The 18,227-nt window shown below is 33.1% G+C and overlaps 2 protein-coding genes across 12 annotated transcripts in view; one reads left to right on the forward strand and one right to left on the reverse strand.

The window, feature by feature from the left end:
• Positions 1 to 5,304, reverse strand: part of LOC6542325 (mucin-5AC) — a 30,515-nt gene extending 25,211 nt beyond the window's left edge. For 6 of the 10 annotated variants that reach the window (XM_026979751.1, XM_015159740.2, XM_001968075.3 and 3 more), the window contains exons 1-2: positions 5,196 to 5,304; positions 4,075 to 4,176 (exon numbers count right to left, since the gene is read on the reverse strand). In XM_026979751.1, the coding sequence (XP_026835552.1) occupies positions 4,075 to 4,144 (70 nt within the window). In that variant the 5' untranslated portion in view covers positions 4,145 to 4,176; positions 5,196 to 5,304. Of the gene's footprint in view, positions 1 to 4,074; positions 4,188 to 4,961 lie in introns of all 10 variants that reach the window. The other 4 variants (XM_026979749.1, XM_026979748.1, XM_015159738.2 and 1 more) reach the window with 4 other exon arrangements.
• The window catches only part of LOC6542419, a 58,330-nt gene that overhangs the window by 28,869 nt on the left and 11,234 nt on the right, over positions 1 to 18,227 (forward strand). The window lies entirely within an intron of this gene.

The following is an 18,227-nucleotide window of genomic DNA, read 5'->3' on the forward strand; positions in this document are numbered from 1 at the left end:
GCTCATGGGTGACGGCAGCGTGACCATGCAAATTAGCCGAGTGTGGCTTAAATGTCAACTTTTTGTAAAGCAATTGGAGCTGCCACTAGTAAAGTAGTTGAAGCTGATTTAATTAGGCCTTATAGAATTAGAATTCGTATCGGTTTTTCAGCTACTGTCTAAGAGGTAGTTGAGATGATATGTATAACTCTCTCAGGCGGGTGAAATATAGTTCATTGACTTAATAATGTCGTTTATCTTTTGCTAGCTTATGTGCAAAATACAGCATGAGAGCTGTATTGAGCAGAGCTTCGCCCCTAATAGCTGTACTATCTATAATTGAATTTTACTCGAAATCAAAAAACAAACTTTTCCTAAAAATGTCATCAAACTATCCGTTTTATATAAAACCTGTTGCTTTCTTCAAGTGGCTGCTAAGTGACATTGAAAAAATTGAAATGGTGGTGTGGCGAGTTTGCTAAAAGAGGTGCATTGAGCCGTGGTACCCGAGAGTAAAATTCGCTGGAGTAACAAAATCAACACTTCAAGTGGGAAAGAAAAGTATAATCTGTCAAATAGTGAGTTTTGTGTTTAGCCATTATACTCTTACATCACCCAACGCGAAGACGAATTTAAAATTTACTGTTCTTGCGGTAGTCGAATAACAGTCGGCAGTCATTTCTTTGACCCTTACCAGTAACAGATGGGTGGTCCAGTTTCACAGAATTGTCCGTAATGGGTTAAACTGTCCTGCACAGTATTTTTTTCGAAACCGAGCACTAAATGATGCTCTAACGGACACAGATGAGTGTGATTATGCAATCGTTGGGCACCGCTAATCGATAGGCTCACGTAATCCTACCGTAGCGGCCAACATCTTGTCACTATGAGGCCGTCAACCGTTAATAAAGCGAGCTCACTAAGACGCATTGGCGTCATATTGGGGCTGGTGAAAGTGAAAGGTGAACAGCGGAGCATTTGTGCCGCAAAATATATGATAAATGAAGAAGTTGCGTTTCCGAATGTTTAACAGAGGAGAGCATCTGACCTGGTGCAGCTTGCCCTTGGGAGCCTTTAGCTTTAATTCCGACTTAAAATACCAAGCAGTGGTCTACGAAACAAACAAAACACATCAACGAAAACGGAATCCCCAACGGCAATCGCGTCAAGGTCGTTGCATTCAACATCTGCAAAATCCAGTTTATACCCGCAAAGGAGACGATGAAAAAGCCACAACTGACATGAGCAAACCTTGTGCCGGACCATCGACTTCGACGAAAAACAATCACCATTGAGTTCTGAGGAACAAGGCAAAAAGAACGAAGCATGTCACCAGGGGCTTAGGAAATATTTGTCTTGTGACCAAATCCTTATAGTATGAGTAAAATCCTCAGTCTTAATAAAAATTATGGGAATTTTTTATCCACGCATGCACATTCAGCGAGAATGCGCGGATTGAATGCGATGCACGCCTAAAACAATCATAGCAAGAAAGGAAGCTAAGTTCGACAAACCGTAGCTTATAAGCCCTTCAGTAATTACATATGTATATACTATCTGCAATTGAAAGAAGACTTTTGAGAAAGTTTCATGCAGTTAGTTTCAAAACTGTGAGACCAGTTTCCGTAGAAATGAACGGACGGACATGAGTATCGACACGGCCGTTGATACTGATCACTTAATGTGGTCGTAGATGTATCGTAGCAAGCCTATGTACATACATACATACGCAAATATATTAAAATTTTTACGAAGTTCAGCTTAACTCATTCATTTCATACAAAAGCGTCTTTTTTACAGTGAAAATAGAGAGCTACCTTGTCGTAACATGGTAGGTGTAAGAGTGTTAAGTGGAGCAGCTGCGTCGAGCCCCATTTAATTTCCCGACACGGTGCATAGAGACGTCAAGAGCCCTATTTACATGGGCTACGGATATGGACGTCGTCGGGTTAACGCAATGCTTTAATAGATTGCCCATTTCGTAGCCAAAATAATTTTCAACTGTAATGCGTATGCATTTCAAGGTGAGCAGCACCATTAACAACAAGCTTGTAAGGGCAAGCGCAGAAGTTAGGAGATGTTGGGTGTTTGCTGTTTGGTGGTCTATTGGTACTCCTCGTACTGAACCGACAACAATTTCCACGTCCAATTCAACGCAAATTATCTGGAGCCTTTCGAAATCCAGGGATTACCATTGCTGTGCGCAAATTTATTCAAGCTTGCCTCAGACTCACTGGAATACTGCTTGAAAGCGAAAGTGCACTGTTGTGCATGCAAAACAAAGTTGCGCCATGTCAGTGCTCGTACATGCTCGTATAAAGTGTTCAGGTTACAGTCAAAGACCTAGCCAAGTAATTTAATGACGATCTTCCGCGTGCGCCAAAACTTTCGCACGGTAAGCATTGACACTGCCTGCGGTAATAAACAGCTAAATAGAGACGAAATGATTAGGCCGAGGCGTGACCACCATATTAATGGTCTAACTGGCATTGAAACTGAATTATGCCATGTTACAATATTCATTAAACACACGCTTTAACAAATGTTCTTGCAAATGTTTAACTTTCGCCATTGGCCTCGTCCGCCTCGTACCTTTTTCTTTCAGCCATCGACTTTCGCATTAAACCAGTAGCACATCAAATGCTTTAACACTTACGGTGAACATTTCCTAGCAATTACGCATGAAAATATTTCCGTGGCGGCATATCTGAGGTTTTACCCAAATGTATTTTCGCTTGGCTTATAAAAACACTTCAAAGTGTAGATAGACAAAGTTCAACAAAATGGAAAGTGTGGCAACTATTCCTAAACCAAGTCATGCAACAGTCTTTATACCCTTGCGGAGAACGCGTTGACTTCAGTCAGAAATTGCAACGCTGTGAAGGACACAATTGTGCCCCTATAAAGTAAATATTTATATTCTTGGTAATATGCACTGTGTTACAAGTTTTTGACTGAAATAAATATACTCTCTGCAACGGCAGGCCCACATGGAACAGTTTTAAAACATAAAGTAGACCAATAGGTGTTCATGTACGTTCAAAAAATTATGAATCTACATTTTTTGTGATACTAAAGATAATTTTATAATGTATTATAGTGTCAATCCTTACCACGTATCTAAACAATTTTTGTAGTTTACATTTTCTTTTGTCAAATTTGGCTTACATATGATTCATAAAAAATGTAAAAACAATTAAGTAAACTGTTTTAAAAATTATTAACAGTTATTATAGCCACAATTTGCTCGGTTACACCGATACACTCACTCACTTAGCGAACCTATTCATTCGAGTCAGCGAGCTCTATGCAATTAATATCTGTGTCATAAGCTGGTTGGTTGGCTGCTGGCTGATTGGCATAACTTACATAATTCCATTACCATTACCCAGCAGTATGTTGAGTAGACAGCCCAAGCTGACCAATAGTTGGACACGGTAAAGCTTGTTATGGTCGAAATGTTTGATAATGTTATTGTTCGCTGGTAAATAGAGCAGTTGATCAGACTATGTATTTACCTACATACCTAATTAGCTATCCTCTAATGTAAATACTCTTACTTGGTATATATCTTAACATATTTCTCCGCTTCTCCGAGTAGCTTAAAATAAATTAAAATTTTTGGACATGGCAAGAAACTTGTTTAACTTTTAGCCGGAGTAGCCACAATAGATCTCAACACATGTGCCTAACAGCTGGTGGTTTGACTTCTTCAACGGTGATTGAATTTGACATTAGACTATTGTATGATCGAACAAGGCAGCCGGAACAAAGTCCAAAACAAGTTTGTCTTTATTTGCGAAACATAATATTTACATCACAAAGTCCCGAATATGATTGAGGTAAAACCAACTTCATACTCCGAAAAGAGCAGGACATTAAAGCATATTTTAGGTAAGACATACATATGTTATATATATGCTTAACTTGAATAGAAAATAATTAGAGGCAAAATAATTTTTGTGCTAAATCCCTTCTATCTGGTTGTCTTAAGATTTGGTTAAGTACCACCTTTTCTAGGACTAGTGGGTAGAGTGTTGAAGACCTTTTTGTATTTCAAGCAGAGTGTTCTTCACTCAAGTGGGCATTACTCACCTGTTTTTAAAAGCAGAAGGCACAATCCCAGCAGGCACAGAATGTTTAGTCGACCTATTGAATACTTCATATTGCAGGTATGGCGCGTCGTCGTAACTGTAACTGTAAATTTTCTTGATGTGGTTGGTTCAGTTTCGTTTTGGGGTTAGTTCACAGAATTTAAAATACCAATAGGCAAGCTCGGATTAAAAAAGAGGTTGGCAGCGCGGGACGTGGGGAAACTGCAGCAGCCACTGCACCAGTGACGGAGGCAGTTACCGTTGAGAAAACCTCTGTTTTGTTGAATACAATTGCTAAATAACTAAGAAGGCAGTGTCGCAATTTTTCAATTTAGATTTTTTGAGCCTTGTGTTACAATTTTCTTAATGGTGTGTCTGGTTTATGCCGCGACTGCGGCTTTGTGGCTGTGAGTGCACTTTGTTAGGACGTGTTTGTATTGTTGTAAGCAAATTTAGTTTCTGCCCCTATTATTCGAGCTTTCGTTTGGCTTTAGCCAACGCTACGATGCATAGCTCACACACACGTTTACAGATTACAACACTTAGTTTTCCTCCATTGCTTTTTGGCAAGCGGTTTTTAGTTCGGTTTTTCAGTTTTTAGTTTTTCACGTGAGACTCTGCAATGACCGCCGTTTGTTTTATAGTTTCCATGGAAAAGATTGCTAGACAAAAATGCAAAGAGATCGAATCGAAGATCGGCGTTTGATTTAGATTTCCCGTACGGTATTCGCGGACACCTCCATATTGGAAATCTTTGTATGAGCTAGTCTGGAGCGCGGAGGAAAATGCGAAACAAAATAAAACAAAACGTGCACGTTTTTATTTTGTTTGTTGATGCTTGTACATATATTCAGCGAAAACTTTCTTTTTAACGCAAAGTTAGCTTACCACCGACCGACACACACGCTTGAGCTCTTCGGCTAAACTGCAAAATGCAGTTGAAACTGCTTTCTACAAATGTTATATTTTTGGCCGATTGCAATGTTCAGTTAAAGCAGGACTTTATTTCCACGCGGTTACCAAATCAATTGGTAATTAAGCGCCCCAAAATCGGCGGTGGCTTAATGCGATCAATTTACACCGTCTGACAAGTTCGGGTGACCCTCGAGCGTCTCTGCTTACCGTGCGCTTAAGCGAACCACACGTCCTAATCGAAGCAACTATACAGCGCGACTGTGCGGAGTGTGAGTGTCTCGAGACTCGAGACTCGAGTCTCGGCAAGCTCGGCCAGCCAACCAAGTTTCGAAGCCAGGCCTTTGGGCCAAGCTTGGTCTGAGCCACGCTTTGCCCCGACTGTTACTTTACATTAACAGACTGTTAGAGTTGTTGTTGCAACCACGCGGGGACGTTGGTATCTCTTAAGCTTTTGAAAGTAAGAGTAGACGTAACGCTTGGGCCATTGCAAAGTTGCTACGTTTTGCTTATACCAGTTATCAGGAAAATGTAGACCAAACCTATATTCTTACTGAATTCCATCATTTTGCTGAGAATTTCATCCACAGCTCCCGATCATTTTCAAGCCACATCTACAAGCGGGCTTTGTTGATTGTTTCTAAAACTATAACAATATCCACTCTCTGGCCAACGAAGGCCTGGCTGGGAAACTATTCACCGAGGCGATTGTGAAATATTGTTACCTTTTTCGTTACATTTTGTCTTAAGCAGCTGGTTTTTTGATCGATCGTATGGTGGATTACGCTGCTTAAATTAAGGAATGCTTACAACTTCAACATGGGCTTGGACTTAAAAAAATGTCAAGCATGGGATCGAAGGAAGAGTTCTCAATCACTAACACCACTCAGCTAAATTGCCCTTGATAAATTCAATTTCTATGCCCCACACATTGCTTTACTCAAGCTATTGTCCAACGTGGGTAATTTCGAGCTATAGAATTGAAAGTAAAACCGAGTTGGAAACACGGCAACGACCAAGAACTAGGCCAAAGCAGCCAACCAAAGCCAAGCAAAAGCTGTAAAACAGCAGCTGAAGTAAAGGGGTTCTGGTGAACGGCGATACAACCTGATGGCTTGAGCAAAGCATGTGAATTAATCTAATTTTTTATTTATTAATTAATTTTTTGCTGTATTGTGTTTCACACGATTTTTTATGTGAGTGGAGAGCCCAGCGTATGGTGTCATTGAATTATTTTTTGCTTTGTTTAGGAAGTTATATCATTTTTATAGTTGAGCCGCTAAGAGGTATTTAAGGCCCTTATGATCTAATTCATAAATTCGTATTGCTAGAGAAAACCAAATTCTTTTCCTCGGAGATAACTGATAGAATGGAATGGGCTAAGACTCAGTAACCGTAACCGGGCGTATGCAATGGGCTTACAGAAAGCTGTTTATTTCTACATTTATTGAAGATGCTTTCGTGTTTTGTAATATTTTGGAACAGGTGATTGGACGAACTAATTAAAGCGTAAAAATCCCGTTTCCTTTATAAAGTATTTGATCGCTTATGTATATGAAACATGCCCAAACATGGTCAATGGTTAGCACGCATTGACATACTGCAAGTTGATTAAGTTAGAAAAAAGCTCCGTTGAAAATGACTGCCAAATTGTTGGCCCTCAAAACTTGCCTATTGTGTTTTCGATAAAGTGGTTAGCCCACAAGTAAACACGTATCTTTGCTTACACATGCAATTCGAATCGGTCAGAGCCTTCATTTTTCGGTATACTTGAAATATTTGAGCATTGTGCTTAACACTTGATTAATAAATGGAAGAGAAAAATACAATGGTTCCGTTAATTGAAAAAGTCATTGCCGTTAAAAACATAATTAAATCATATATTTTTACGAAATGTAGCGCATTAAATTTTACTAATGAAGTGAGTGACAAATCAAAAATATTTATAATTGTAAACAGCCTAGAAAATTGTAAACACTGCGGACACCTGATCATCATTAGTATTATTTTCAAGCGCAGATCTCTTGGTGACTTTTTGTGTATGGCAATTCTTGTCTTAGGGGATTGGGAGGTGCCAGACTACATTAATCGACTTGCCCTTGTTAATACAATTCCACTTTGGCTACTTGTAGTCCAATTTATTCCAGCCTCTAACTCAATGATAATCAAAATACGTTCGATTGTCATGAAATTCCTTCGCGCACAATCTTTTTTTTTGTCTTGAGGTAAGCATTTTGAAAGTATTTTGTGTTAAATGAGTCCAATTTTGGACAAAGCATACAGTTTGCCTTTCTAATGATATAAAAATTAATTATGTATGTTTCAATTGTAATGAAAATGGACAAGTATGAAGTCACACCTGCAAATCAAAATAGTTGGATTTACTTTTATCAAAGATTTTTTAAGCTAAAAGCCAAACTTATTTTAGCTTTACTTTAATATCAGTTTGTCATTGAACAAATATCAATAAGAGTTAAACCTTTCAGAAATTCGGAAAACGAAATCCAGAATTCCGGGAACATACCTTTAAACTTATTTATAAAACTAACCTCTTCTTATTTTATTTTTTCGTCTTAAAAACGGCACTAGAACTCTGTTTTACTGCAAACAAAGGTAGCTTGCTGGTAATATCTTGACCTTCCCATTCTCCATCGTTTGGGGTAGGAACTGAAGAGAAGGGGCGTTGCGCCTTAAGCAATCTTATTGTACAGATCAAGCGCAGCGTAAATGTTGGCGACTAGAACAGCCGTCAAGCTGCTATTACCGGAACCGTTGACCACGCCTTAGTTGGGAGTAAGTCGTAGTTATTTTTGCATGAATAGGAGTGGAGACTCACCTTACGTTTTTGCTCTGAAGGGATTGACTTTTAATTTGGTTCTGTTTGACGTGCCAAAATGATCAAATAACTTGAACAAATGATGTCGGCAATTAACGGCAATTAAACTATTTCATAAATTTTAAGAAACATACTATACGTAGACTTTCAAGGCTACTAACATGAAATAATTTAATCTTTTAACTCTCGTAGAGTAAAAGGGTATACTAGATTCATATTCTTGATCAGGATCAAAAGCCCAGTCGAACTGGCCATGTCCGTCTGTCCGTCCGTCTGCCTTTCCATATGAACGCCTCGATCTCAGAAACTACACAAACTAGAAGAGCTGTTGAGATTAAGCAACCAGCTTACAGAAACAAAAACGCAGCGCAAGTTTATTTCCAAATTTCCAAAAAAATTGCCACGCCCACAAACCGCACAAAACTCTCACTTAAAAAAATTCTTTTTTTTTTAAATTTTTTTTTGTAATTTTTCTGATTTATGATGTTTAGAAATTTCAAAAAAAAATGTCCCAAGGCCGAAATTCTAAAGTCCATAACTCAACTTATCTTAATCGGAATTTGAAGTGGGATACCTCTACATGTTTCTGGAGCAATTCTCTAAAAATCTGCATTAAAATATAGAATTTTTTTTTTCTACATTTTTTTTGTAATTTTTCTGATGTAATGATGATCGGATGATCGGAATGATCGGATTTTGAAGTGGCATACCTCTAAATAATTCTGAAGCAATTCTCTAAAAAGTTGCATTCAAATTTAAATTTTTTTTTTTTTTTAATTTTTTTGTAATTTTTTCTGATATGATGTTGTAGAAACTCAAAAATGACCCAAGGCTGAAGTTCTAAACTCCATAACTCAACTTATCTGAATTGGATTTTGAAGTGGCATACCTGTAAATAATTCTGAAGCAATTCTCTAAAAAGTTGCATTCAAATTTAAAATTTTTTTTTTTATTTAATTTTTTGTAATTTTTTCTGATATGATGTTGTAGAAACTCAAAAATTACCCAAGACTGAAGCTCAAAAGTCCATAGCTCAACTTATCTGAATCGGATTTTGAAGTGGAATACCTCTAAATGTTTCTGGCGCAATTCTCTAAAAAACTGCATTCAAATTTAGAAATTTATTTTTTTTTAATTTTTTTGTAGTTTTTCTGATGTATGATGTTGTAGAAATTCAAGATTATTAAGAAATGCGCCAAGGCCGAAGTTCTAAACTCCATAACTCAACTTATCTGAATCGGATTTTGAAGTGGAATACTTCTAAATGTTTCTGGCGCAATTCTCTAAAAAACTGCATTCAAATTTAGAAATTTATTTTTTTTTAATTTTTTTGTAGTTTTTCTGATGTATGATGTTGTAGAAATTCAAGATTATTAAGAAATGCCCCAAGGCTGAAGTTCTAAACTCCATAACTCAACTTATCTGAATCGGATTTTGAAGTGGAATACCTCTAAATGTTTCTGGCGTAATTCTCTAAAAAACTGCATTCAAATTTAGAAATTTATTTTTTTTTAATTTTTTTGTAGTTTTTCTGATGTATGATGTTGTAGAAATTCAAGATTATTAAGAAATGCCCCAAGGCTGAAGTTCTAAACTCCATAACTCAACTTATCTGAATCGGATTTTGAAGTGGAATACCTCAAAATGATTCTGAAGCAATTCTCTAAAAAGTTGCATTCAAATTTAAAATTTTTTTTTTTTTAATTTTTTTGTAATTTTTTTTGATATGATGTTGTAGAAACTCAAAAATGACCCAAGGCTGAAGTTCTAAACTCCATAACTCAACTTATCTGAATCGGATTTTGAAGTGGCATACCTGTAAATGATTCTGAAGCAATTCTCTAAAAAGTTGCATTCAAATTTAAAATTTTTTTTTTTATTTAATTTTTTGTAATTTTTTCTGATATGATGTTGTAGAAACTCAAAAATTACCCAAGACTGAAGCTCAAAAGTCCATAGCTCAACTTATCTGAATCGGATTTTGAAGTGGAATACCTCTAAATGTTTCTGGCGCAATTCTCTAAAAAACTGCATTCAAATTTAGAAATTTATTTTTTTTTAATTTTTTTGTAGTTTTTCTGATGTATGATGTTGTAGAAATTCAAGATTATTAAGAAATGCGCCAAGGCTGAAGTTCTAAACTCCATAACTCAACTTATCTGAATCGGATTTTGAAGTGGAATACCTCTAAATGTTTCTGGCGCAATTCTCTAAAAAACTGCATTCAAATTTAGAAATTTATTTTTTTTTAATTTTTTTGTAGTTTTTCTGATGTATGATGTTGTAGAAATTCAAGATTATTAAGAAATGCCCCAAGGCTGAAGTTCTAAACTCCATAACTCAACTTATCTGAATCGGATTTTGAAGTGGAATACCTCTAAATGTTTCTGGCGCAATTCTCTAAGAAGCTGCATTCAAATTTAGAAATTTTTTTTTTTTTTAATTTTTTGTAGTTTTTCTGATGTATGATGTTGTAGAAATTCAAGATTATTAAGAAATGCCCCAAGGCTGAAGTTCTAAACTCCATAACTCAACTTATCTGAATCGGATTTTGAAGTGGAATACCTCTAAATGTTTCTGGCGTAATTCTGCATTCAAATTTAGAAATTTATTTTTTTTTAATTTTTTTGTAGTTTTTCTGATGTATGATGTTGTAGAAATTCAAGATTATTAAGAAATGCCCCAAGGCTGAAGTTCTAAACTCCATAACTCAACTTATCTGAATCGGATTTTGAAGTGGAATACCTCAAAATGATTCTGAAGCAATTCTCTAAAAAGTTGCATTCAAATTTAAAATTTTTTTTTTTTTTAATTTTTTTGTAATTTTTTTTGATATGATGTTGTAGAAACTCAAAAATGACCCAAGGCTGAAGTTCTAAACTCCATAACTCAACTTATCTGAATCGGATTTTGAAGTGGCATACCTGTAAATGATTCTGAAGCAATTCTCTAAAAAGTTGCATTCAAATTTAAAATTTTTTTTTTTATTTAATTTTTTGTAATTTTTTCTGATATGATGTTGTAGAAACTCAAAAATTACCCAAGACTGAAGCTCAAAAGTCCATAGCTCAACTTATCTGAATCGGATTTTGAAGTGGAATACCTCTAAATGTTTCTGGCGCAATTCTCTAAAAAACTGCATTCAAATTTAGAAATTTATTTTTTTTTAATTTTTTTGTAGTTTTTCTGATGTATGATGTTGTAGAAATTCAAGATTATTAAGAAATGCGCCAAGGCCGAAGTTCTAAACTCCATAACTCAACTTATCTGAATCGGATTTTGAAGTGGAATACCTCTAAATGTTTCTGGCGCAATTCTCTAAAAAACTGCATTCAAATTTAGAAATTTATTTTTTTTTAATTTTTTTGTAGTTTTTCTGATGTATGATGTTGTAGAAATTCAAGATTATTAAGAAATGCGCCAAGGCTGAAGTTCTAAACTCCATAACTCAACTTATCTGAATCGGATTTTGAAGTGGAATACCTCTAAATGTTTCTAACGTAATTCTCTAAAAAACTGCATTCAAATTTAGAAATTTATTTTTTTTTAATTTTTTTGTAGTTTTTCTGATGTATGATGTTGTAGAAATTCAAGATTATTAAGAAATGCCCCAAGGCTGAAGTTCTAAACTCCATAACTCAACTTATCTGAATCGGATTTTGAAGTGGAATACCTCTAAATGTTTCTGGCGCAATTCTCTAAAAAACTGCATTCAAATTTAGAAATTTATTTTTTTTTAATTTTTTTGTAGTTTTTCTGATGTATGATGTTGTAGAAATTCAAGATTATTAAGAAATGCCCCAAGGCTGAAGTTCTAAACTCCATAACTCAACTTATCTGAATCGGATTTTGAAGTGGAATACCTCTAAATGTTTCTGGCGTAATTCTCTAAAAAACTGCATTCAAATTTAGAAATTTATTTTTTTTAAATTTTTTTGTAGTTTTTCTGATGTATGATGTTGTAGAAATTCAAGATTATTAAGAAATGCCCCAAGGCTGAAGTTCTAAACTCCATAACTCAACTTATCTGAATCGGATTTTGAAGTGGAATACCTCTAAATGTTTCTGGCGTAATTCTCTAAAAAACTGCATTCAAATTTAGAAATTTATTTTTTTTTAATTTTTTTGTAGTTTTTCTGATGTATGATGTTGTAGAAATTCAAGATTATTAAGAAATGCCCCAAGGCTGAAGTTCTAAACTCCATAACTCAACTTATCTGAATCGGATTTTGAAGTGGAATACCTCTAAATGTTTCTGGCGCAATTCTCTAAAAAACTGCATTCAAATTTAGAAATTTATTTTTTTTTAATTTTTTTGTAGTTTTTCTGATGTATGATGTTGTAGAAATTCAAGATTATTAAGAAATGCCCCAAGGCTGAAGTTCTAAACTCCATAACTCAACTTATCTGAATCGGATTTTGAAGTGGAATACCTCTAAATGTTTCTGGCGTAATTCTCTAAAAAACTGCATTCAAATTTAGAAATTTATTTTTTTTTAATTTTTTTGTAGTTTTTCTGATGTATGATGTTGTAGAAATTCAAGATTATTAAGAAATGCCCCAAGGCTGAAGTTCTAAACTCCATAACTCAACTTATCTGAATCGGATTTTGAAGTGGAATACCTCTAAATGTTTCTGGCGCAATTCTCTAAAAAACTGCATTCAAATTTAGAAATTTATTTTTTTTTAATTTTTTTGTAGTTTTTCTGATGTATGATGTTGTAGAAATTCAAGATTATTAAGAAATGCCCCAAGGCTGAAGTTCTAAACTCCATAACTCAACTTATCTGAATCGGATTTTGAAGTGGAATACCTCTAAATGTTTTTGGCGCAATTCTCTAAAAAACTGCATTCAAATTTAGAAATTTTTTTTTTTTTTAATTTTTTGTAGTTTTTCTGATGTATGATGTTGTAGAAATTCAAGATTATTAAGAAATGCCCCAAGGCTGAAGTTCTAAACTCCATAACTCAACTTATCTGAATCGGATTTTGAAGTGGAATACCTCTAAATGTTTCTGGCGTAATTCTCTAAAAAACTGCATTCAAATTTAGAAATTTATTTTTTTTTAATTTTTTTGTAGTTTTTCTGATGTATGATGTTGTAGAAATTCAAGATTATTAAGAAATGCCCCAAGGCTGAAGTTCTAAACTCCATAACTCAACTTATCTGAATCGGATTTTGAAGTGGAATACCTCTAAATGTTTCTGGCGTAATTCTGCATTCAAATTTAGAAATTTATTTTTTTTTAATTTTTTTGTAGTTTTTCTGATGTATGATGTTGTAGAAATTCAAGATTATTAAGAAATGCCCCAAGGCTGAAGTTCTAAACTCCATAACTCAACTTATCTGAATCGGATTTTGAAGTGGAATACCTCAAAATGATTCTGAAGCAATTCTCTAAAAAGTTGCATTCAAATTTAAAATTTTTTTTTTTTTTAATTTTTTTGTAATTTTTTTTGATATGATGTTGTAGAAACTCAAAAATGACCCAAGGCTGAAGTTCTAAACTCCATAACTCAACTTATCTGAATCGGATTTTGAAGTGGCATACCTGTAAATGATTCTGAAGCAATTCTCTAAAAAGTTGCATTCAAATTAAAAATTTTTTTTTTTATTTAATTTTTTGTAATTTTTTCTGATATGATGTTGTAGAAACTCAAAAATTACCCAAGACTGAAGCTCAAAAGTCCATAGCTCAACTTATCTGAATCGGATTTTGAAGTGGAATACCTCTAAATGTTTCTGGCGCAATTCTCTAAAAAACTGCATTCAAATTTAGAAATTTATTTTTTTTAAATTTTTTTGTAGTTTTTCTGATGTATGATGTTGTAGAAATTCAAGATTATTAAGAAATGCCCCAAGGCTGAAGTTCTAAACTCCATAACTCAACTTATCTGAATCGGATTTTGAAGTGGAATACCTCTAAATGTTTCTGGCGCAATTCTCTAAAAAACTGCATTCAAATTTAGAAATTTATTTTTTTTTAATTTTTTTGTAGTTTTTCTGATGTATGATGTTGTAGAAATTCAAGATTATTAAGAAATGCCCCAAGGCTGAAGTTCTAAACTCCATAACTCAACTTATCTGAATCGGATTTTGAAGTGGAATACCTCTAAATGTTTCTGGCGCAATTCTCTAAAAAACTGCATTCAAATTTAGAAATTTATTTTTTTTTAATTTTTTTGTAGTTTTTCTGATGTATGATGTTGTAGAAATTCAAGATTATTAAGAAATGCCCCAAGGCTGAAGTTCTAAACTCCATAACTCAACTTATCTGAATCGGATTTTGAAGTGGAATACCTCTAAATGTTTCTGGCGTAATTCTCTAAAAAACTGCATTCAAATTTAGAAATTTATTTTTTTTTAATTTTTTTGTAGTTTTTCTGATGTATGATGTTGTAGAAATTCAAGATTATTAAGAAATGCCCCAAGGCTGAAGTTCTAAACTCCATAACTCAACTTATCTGAATCGGATTTTGAAGTGGAATACCTCTAAATGTTTCTGGCGCAATTCTCTAAAAAACTGCATTCAAATTTAAAATTTTTTTTTTTATTTAATTTTTTGTAATTTTTTCTGATATGATGTTGTAGAAACTCAAAAATTACCCAAGACTGAAGCTCAAAAGTCCATAGCTCAACTTATCTGAATCGGATTTTGAAGTGGAATACCTCTAAATGTTTCTGGCGCAATTCTCTAAAAAACTGCATTCAAATTTAGAAATTTATTTTTTTTTAATTTTTTTGTAGTTTTTCTGATGTATGATGTTGTAGAAATTCAAGATTATTAAGAAATGCCCCAAGGCTGAAGTTCTAAACTCCATAACTCAACTTATTTGAATCGGATTTTGAAGTGGAATACCTCTAAATGTTTCTGGCGCAATTCTCTAAAAAACTGCATTCAAATTTAGAAATTTATTTTTTTTTAATTTTTTTGTAGTTTTTCTGATGTATGATGTTGTAGAAATTCAAGATTATTAAGAAATGCGCCAAGGCCGAAGTTCTAAACTCCATAACTCAACTTATCTGAATCGGATTTTGAAGTGGCATACCTCTAAATAATTCTGAAGCAATTCTCTAAAAAGTTGCATTCAAATTTAAATTTTTTTTTTTTTTTTAATTTTTTTGTAATTTTTTCTGATATGATGTTGTAGAAACTCAAAAATGACCCAAGGCTGAAGTTCTAAACTCCATAACTCAACTTATCTGAATTGGATTTTGAAGTGGCATACCTGTAAATGATTCTGAAGCAATTCTCTAAAAAGTTGCATTCAAATTTAAAATTTTTTTTTTTATTTAATTTTTTGTAATTTTTTCTGATATGATGTTGTAGAAACTCAAAAATTACCCAAGACTGAAGCTCAAAAGTCCATAGCTCAACTTATCTGAATCGGATTTTGAAGTGGAATACCTCTAAATGTTTCTGGCGCAATTCTCTAAAAAACTGCATTCAAATTTAGAAATTTATTTTTTTTTAATTTTTTTGTAGTTTTTCTGATGTATGATGTTGTAGAAATTCAAGATTATTAAGAAATGCCCCAAGGCTGAAGTTCTAAACTCCATAACTCAACTTATCTGAATCGGATTTTGAAGTGGAATACCTCTAAATGTTTCTGGCGCAATTCTCTAAAAAACTGCATTCAAATTTAGAAATTTATTTTTTTTTAATTTTTTTGTAGTTTTTCTGATGTATGATGTTGTAGAAATTCAAGATTATTAAGAAATGCCCCAAGGCTGAAGTTCTAAACTCCATAACTCAACTTATCTGAATCGGATTTTGAAGTGGAATACCTCTAAATGTTTCTGGCGCAATTCTCTAAAAAACTGCATTCAAATTTAGAAATTTATTTTTTTTTAATTTTTTTGTAGTTTTTCTGATGTATGATGTTGTAAAAATTCAAGATTATTAAGAAATGCCCCAAGGCTGAAGTTCTAAACTCCATAACTCAACTTATCTGAATCGGATTTTGAAGTGGAATACCTCTAAATGTTTCTGGCGCAATTCTCTAAAAAACTGCATTCAAATTTAGAAATTTTTTTTTTTTTAATTTTTTTGTAGTTTTTCTGATGTATGATGTTGTAGAAATTCAAGATTATTAAGAAATGCCCCAAGGCTGAAGTTCTAAACTCCATAACTCAACTTATCTGAATCGGATTTTGAAGTGGAATACCTCTAAATGTTTCTGGCGCAATTCTCTAAAAAACTGCATTCAAATTTAGAAATTTTTTATTTTTTAAATTTTTTGTAGTTTTTCTGATGTATGATGTTGTAGAAATTCAAGATTATTAAGAAATGCCCCAAGGCTGAAGTTCTAAACTCCATAACTCAACTTATCTGAATCGGATTTTGAAGTGGAATACCTCTAAATGTTTCTGGCGCAATTCTCTAAAAAACTGCATTCAAATTTAGAAATTTATTTTTTTTTAATTTTTTTGTAGTTTTTCTGATGTATGATGTTGTAGAAATTCAAGATTATTAAGAAATGCCCCAAGGCTGAAGTTCTAAACTCCATAACTCAACTTATCTGAATCGGATTTTGAAGTGGAATACCTCTAAATGTTTCTGGCGCAATTCTCTAAAAAACTGCATTCAAATTTAGAAATTTATTTTTTTTTAATTTTTTTGTAGTTTTTCTGATGTATGATGTTGTAGAAATTTAAGATTATTAAGAAATGCCCCAAGGCTGAAGTTCTAAACTCCATAACTCAACTTATCTGAATCGGATTTTGAAGTGGAATACCTCTAAATGTTTCTGGCGCAATTCTCTAAAAAACTGCATTCAAATTTAGAAATTTATTTTTTTTAATTTTTTTGTAGTTTTTCTGATGTATGATGTTGTAGAAATTCAAGATTATTAAGAAATGCCCCAAGGCTGAAGTTCTAAACTCCATAACTCAACTTATCTGAATCGGATTTTGAAGTGGAATACCTCTAAATGTTTCTGGCGCAATTCTCTAAAAAACTGCATTCAAATTTAGAAATTTTTTTTTTTTTAATTTTTTGTAGTTTTTCTGATGTATGATGTTGTAGAAATTCAAGATTATTAAGAAATGCCCCAAGGCTGAAGTTCTAAACTCCATAACTCAACTTATCTGAATCGGATTTTGAAGTGGAATACCTCTAAATGTTTCTGGCGTAATTCTCTAAAAAACTGCATTCAAATTTAGAAATTTATTTTTTTTTAATTTTTTTGTAGTTTTTCTGATGTATGATGTTGTAGAAATTCAAGATTATTAAGAAATGCCCCAAGGCTGAAGTTCTAAACTCCATAACTCAACTTATCTGAATCGGATTTTGAAGTGGAATACCTCAAAATGATTCTGAAGCAATTCTCTAAAAAGTTGCATTCAAATTTAAAATTTTTTTTTTTTTTAATTTTTTTGTAATTTTTTTTGATATGATGTTGTAGAAACTCAAAAATGACCCAAGGCTGAAGTTCTAAACTCCATAACTCAACTTATCTGAATCGGATTTTGAAGTGGCATACCTGTAAATGATTCTGAAGCAATTCTCTAAAAAGTTGCATTCAAATTTAAAATTTTTTTTTTTATTTAATTTTTTGTAATTTTTTCTGATATGATGTTGTAGAAACTCAAAAATTACCCAAGACTGAAGCTCAAAAGTCCATAGCTCAACTTATCTGAATCGGATTTTGAAGTGGAATACCTCTAAATGTTTCTGGCGCAATTCTCTAAAAAACTGCATTCAAATTTAGAAATTTATTTTTTTTTAATTTTTTTGTAGTTTTTCTGATGTATGATGTTGTAGAAATTCAAGATTATTAAGAAATGCCCCAAGGCTGAAGTTCTAAACTCCATAACTCAACTTATCTGAATCGGATTTTGAAGTGGAATACCTCTAAATGTTTCTGGCGCAATTCTCTAAAAAACTGCATTCAAATTTAGAAATTTATTTTTTTTTAATTTTTTTGTAGTTTTTCTGATGTATGATGTTGTAGAAATTCAAGATTATTAAGAAATGCGCCAAGGCCGAAGTTCTAAACTCCATAACTCAACTTATCTGAATCGGATTTTGAAGTGGCATACCTCTAAATAATTCTGAAGCAATTCTCTAAAAAGTTGCATTCAAATTTAAATTTTTTTTTTTTTTTAATTTTTTTGTAATTTTTTCTGATATGATGTTGTAGAAACTCAAAAATGACCCAAGGCTGAAGTTCTAAACTCCATAACTCAACTTATCTGAATTGGATTTTGAAGTGGCATACCTGTAAATGATTCTGAAGCAATTCTCTAAAAAGTTGCATTCAAATTTAAAATTTTTTTTTTTTTTAATTTTTTTGTAATTTTTTCTGATATGATGTTGTAGAAACTCAAAAATGACCCAAGGCTGAAGTTCTAAACTCCATAACTCAACTTATCTGAATCGGATTTTTAAGTGGCATACCTG

This window comes from Drosophila erecta, unplaced genomic scaffold, assembly GCF_003286155.1.
Source record: "Drosophila erecta strain 14021-0224.00,06,07 unplaced genomic scaffold, DereRS2 tig00000055-arrow-pilon, whole genome shotgun sequence".
Taxonomy (NCBI): Eukaryota; Metazoa; Arthropoda; class Insecta; order Diptera; family Drosophilidae; genus Drosophila; species Drosophila erecta.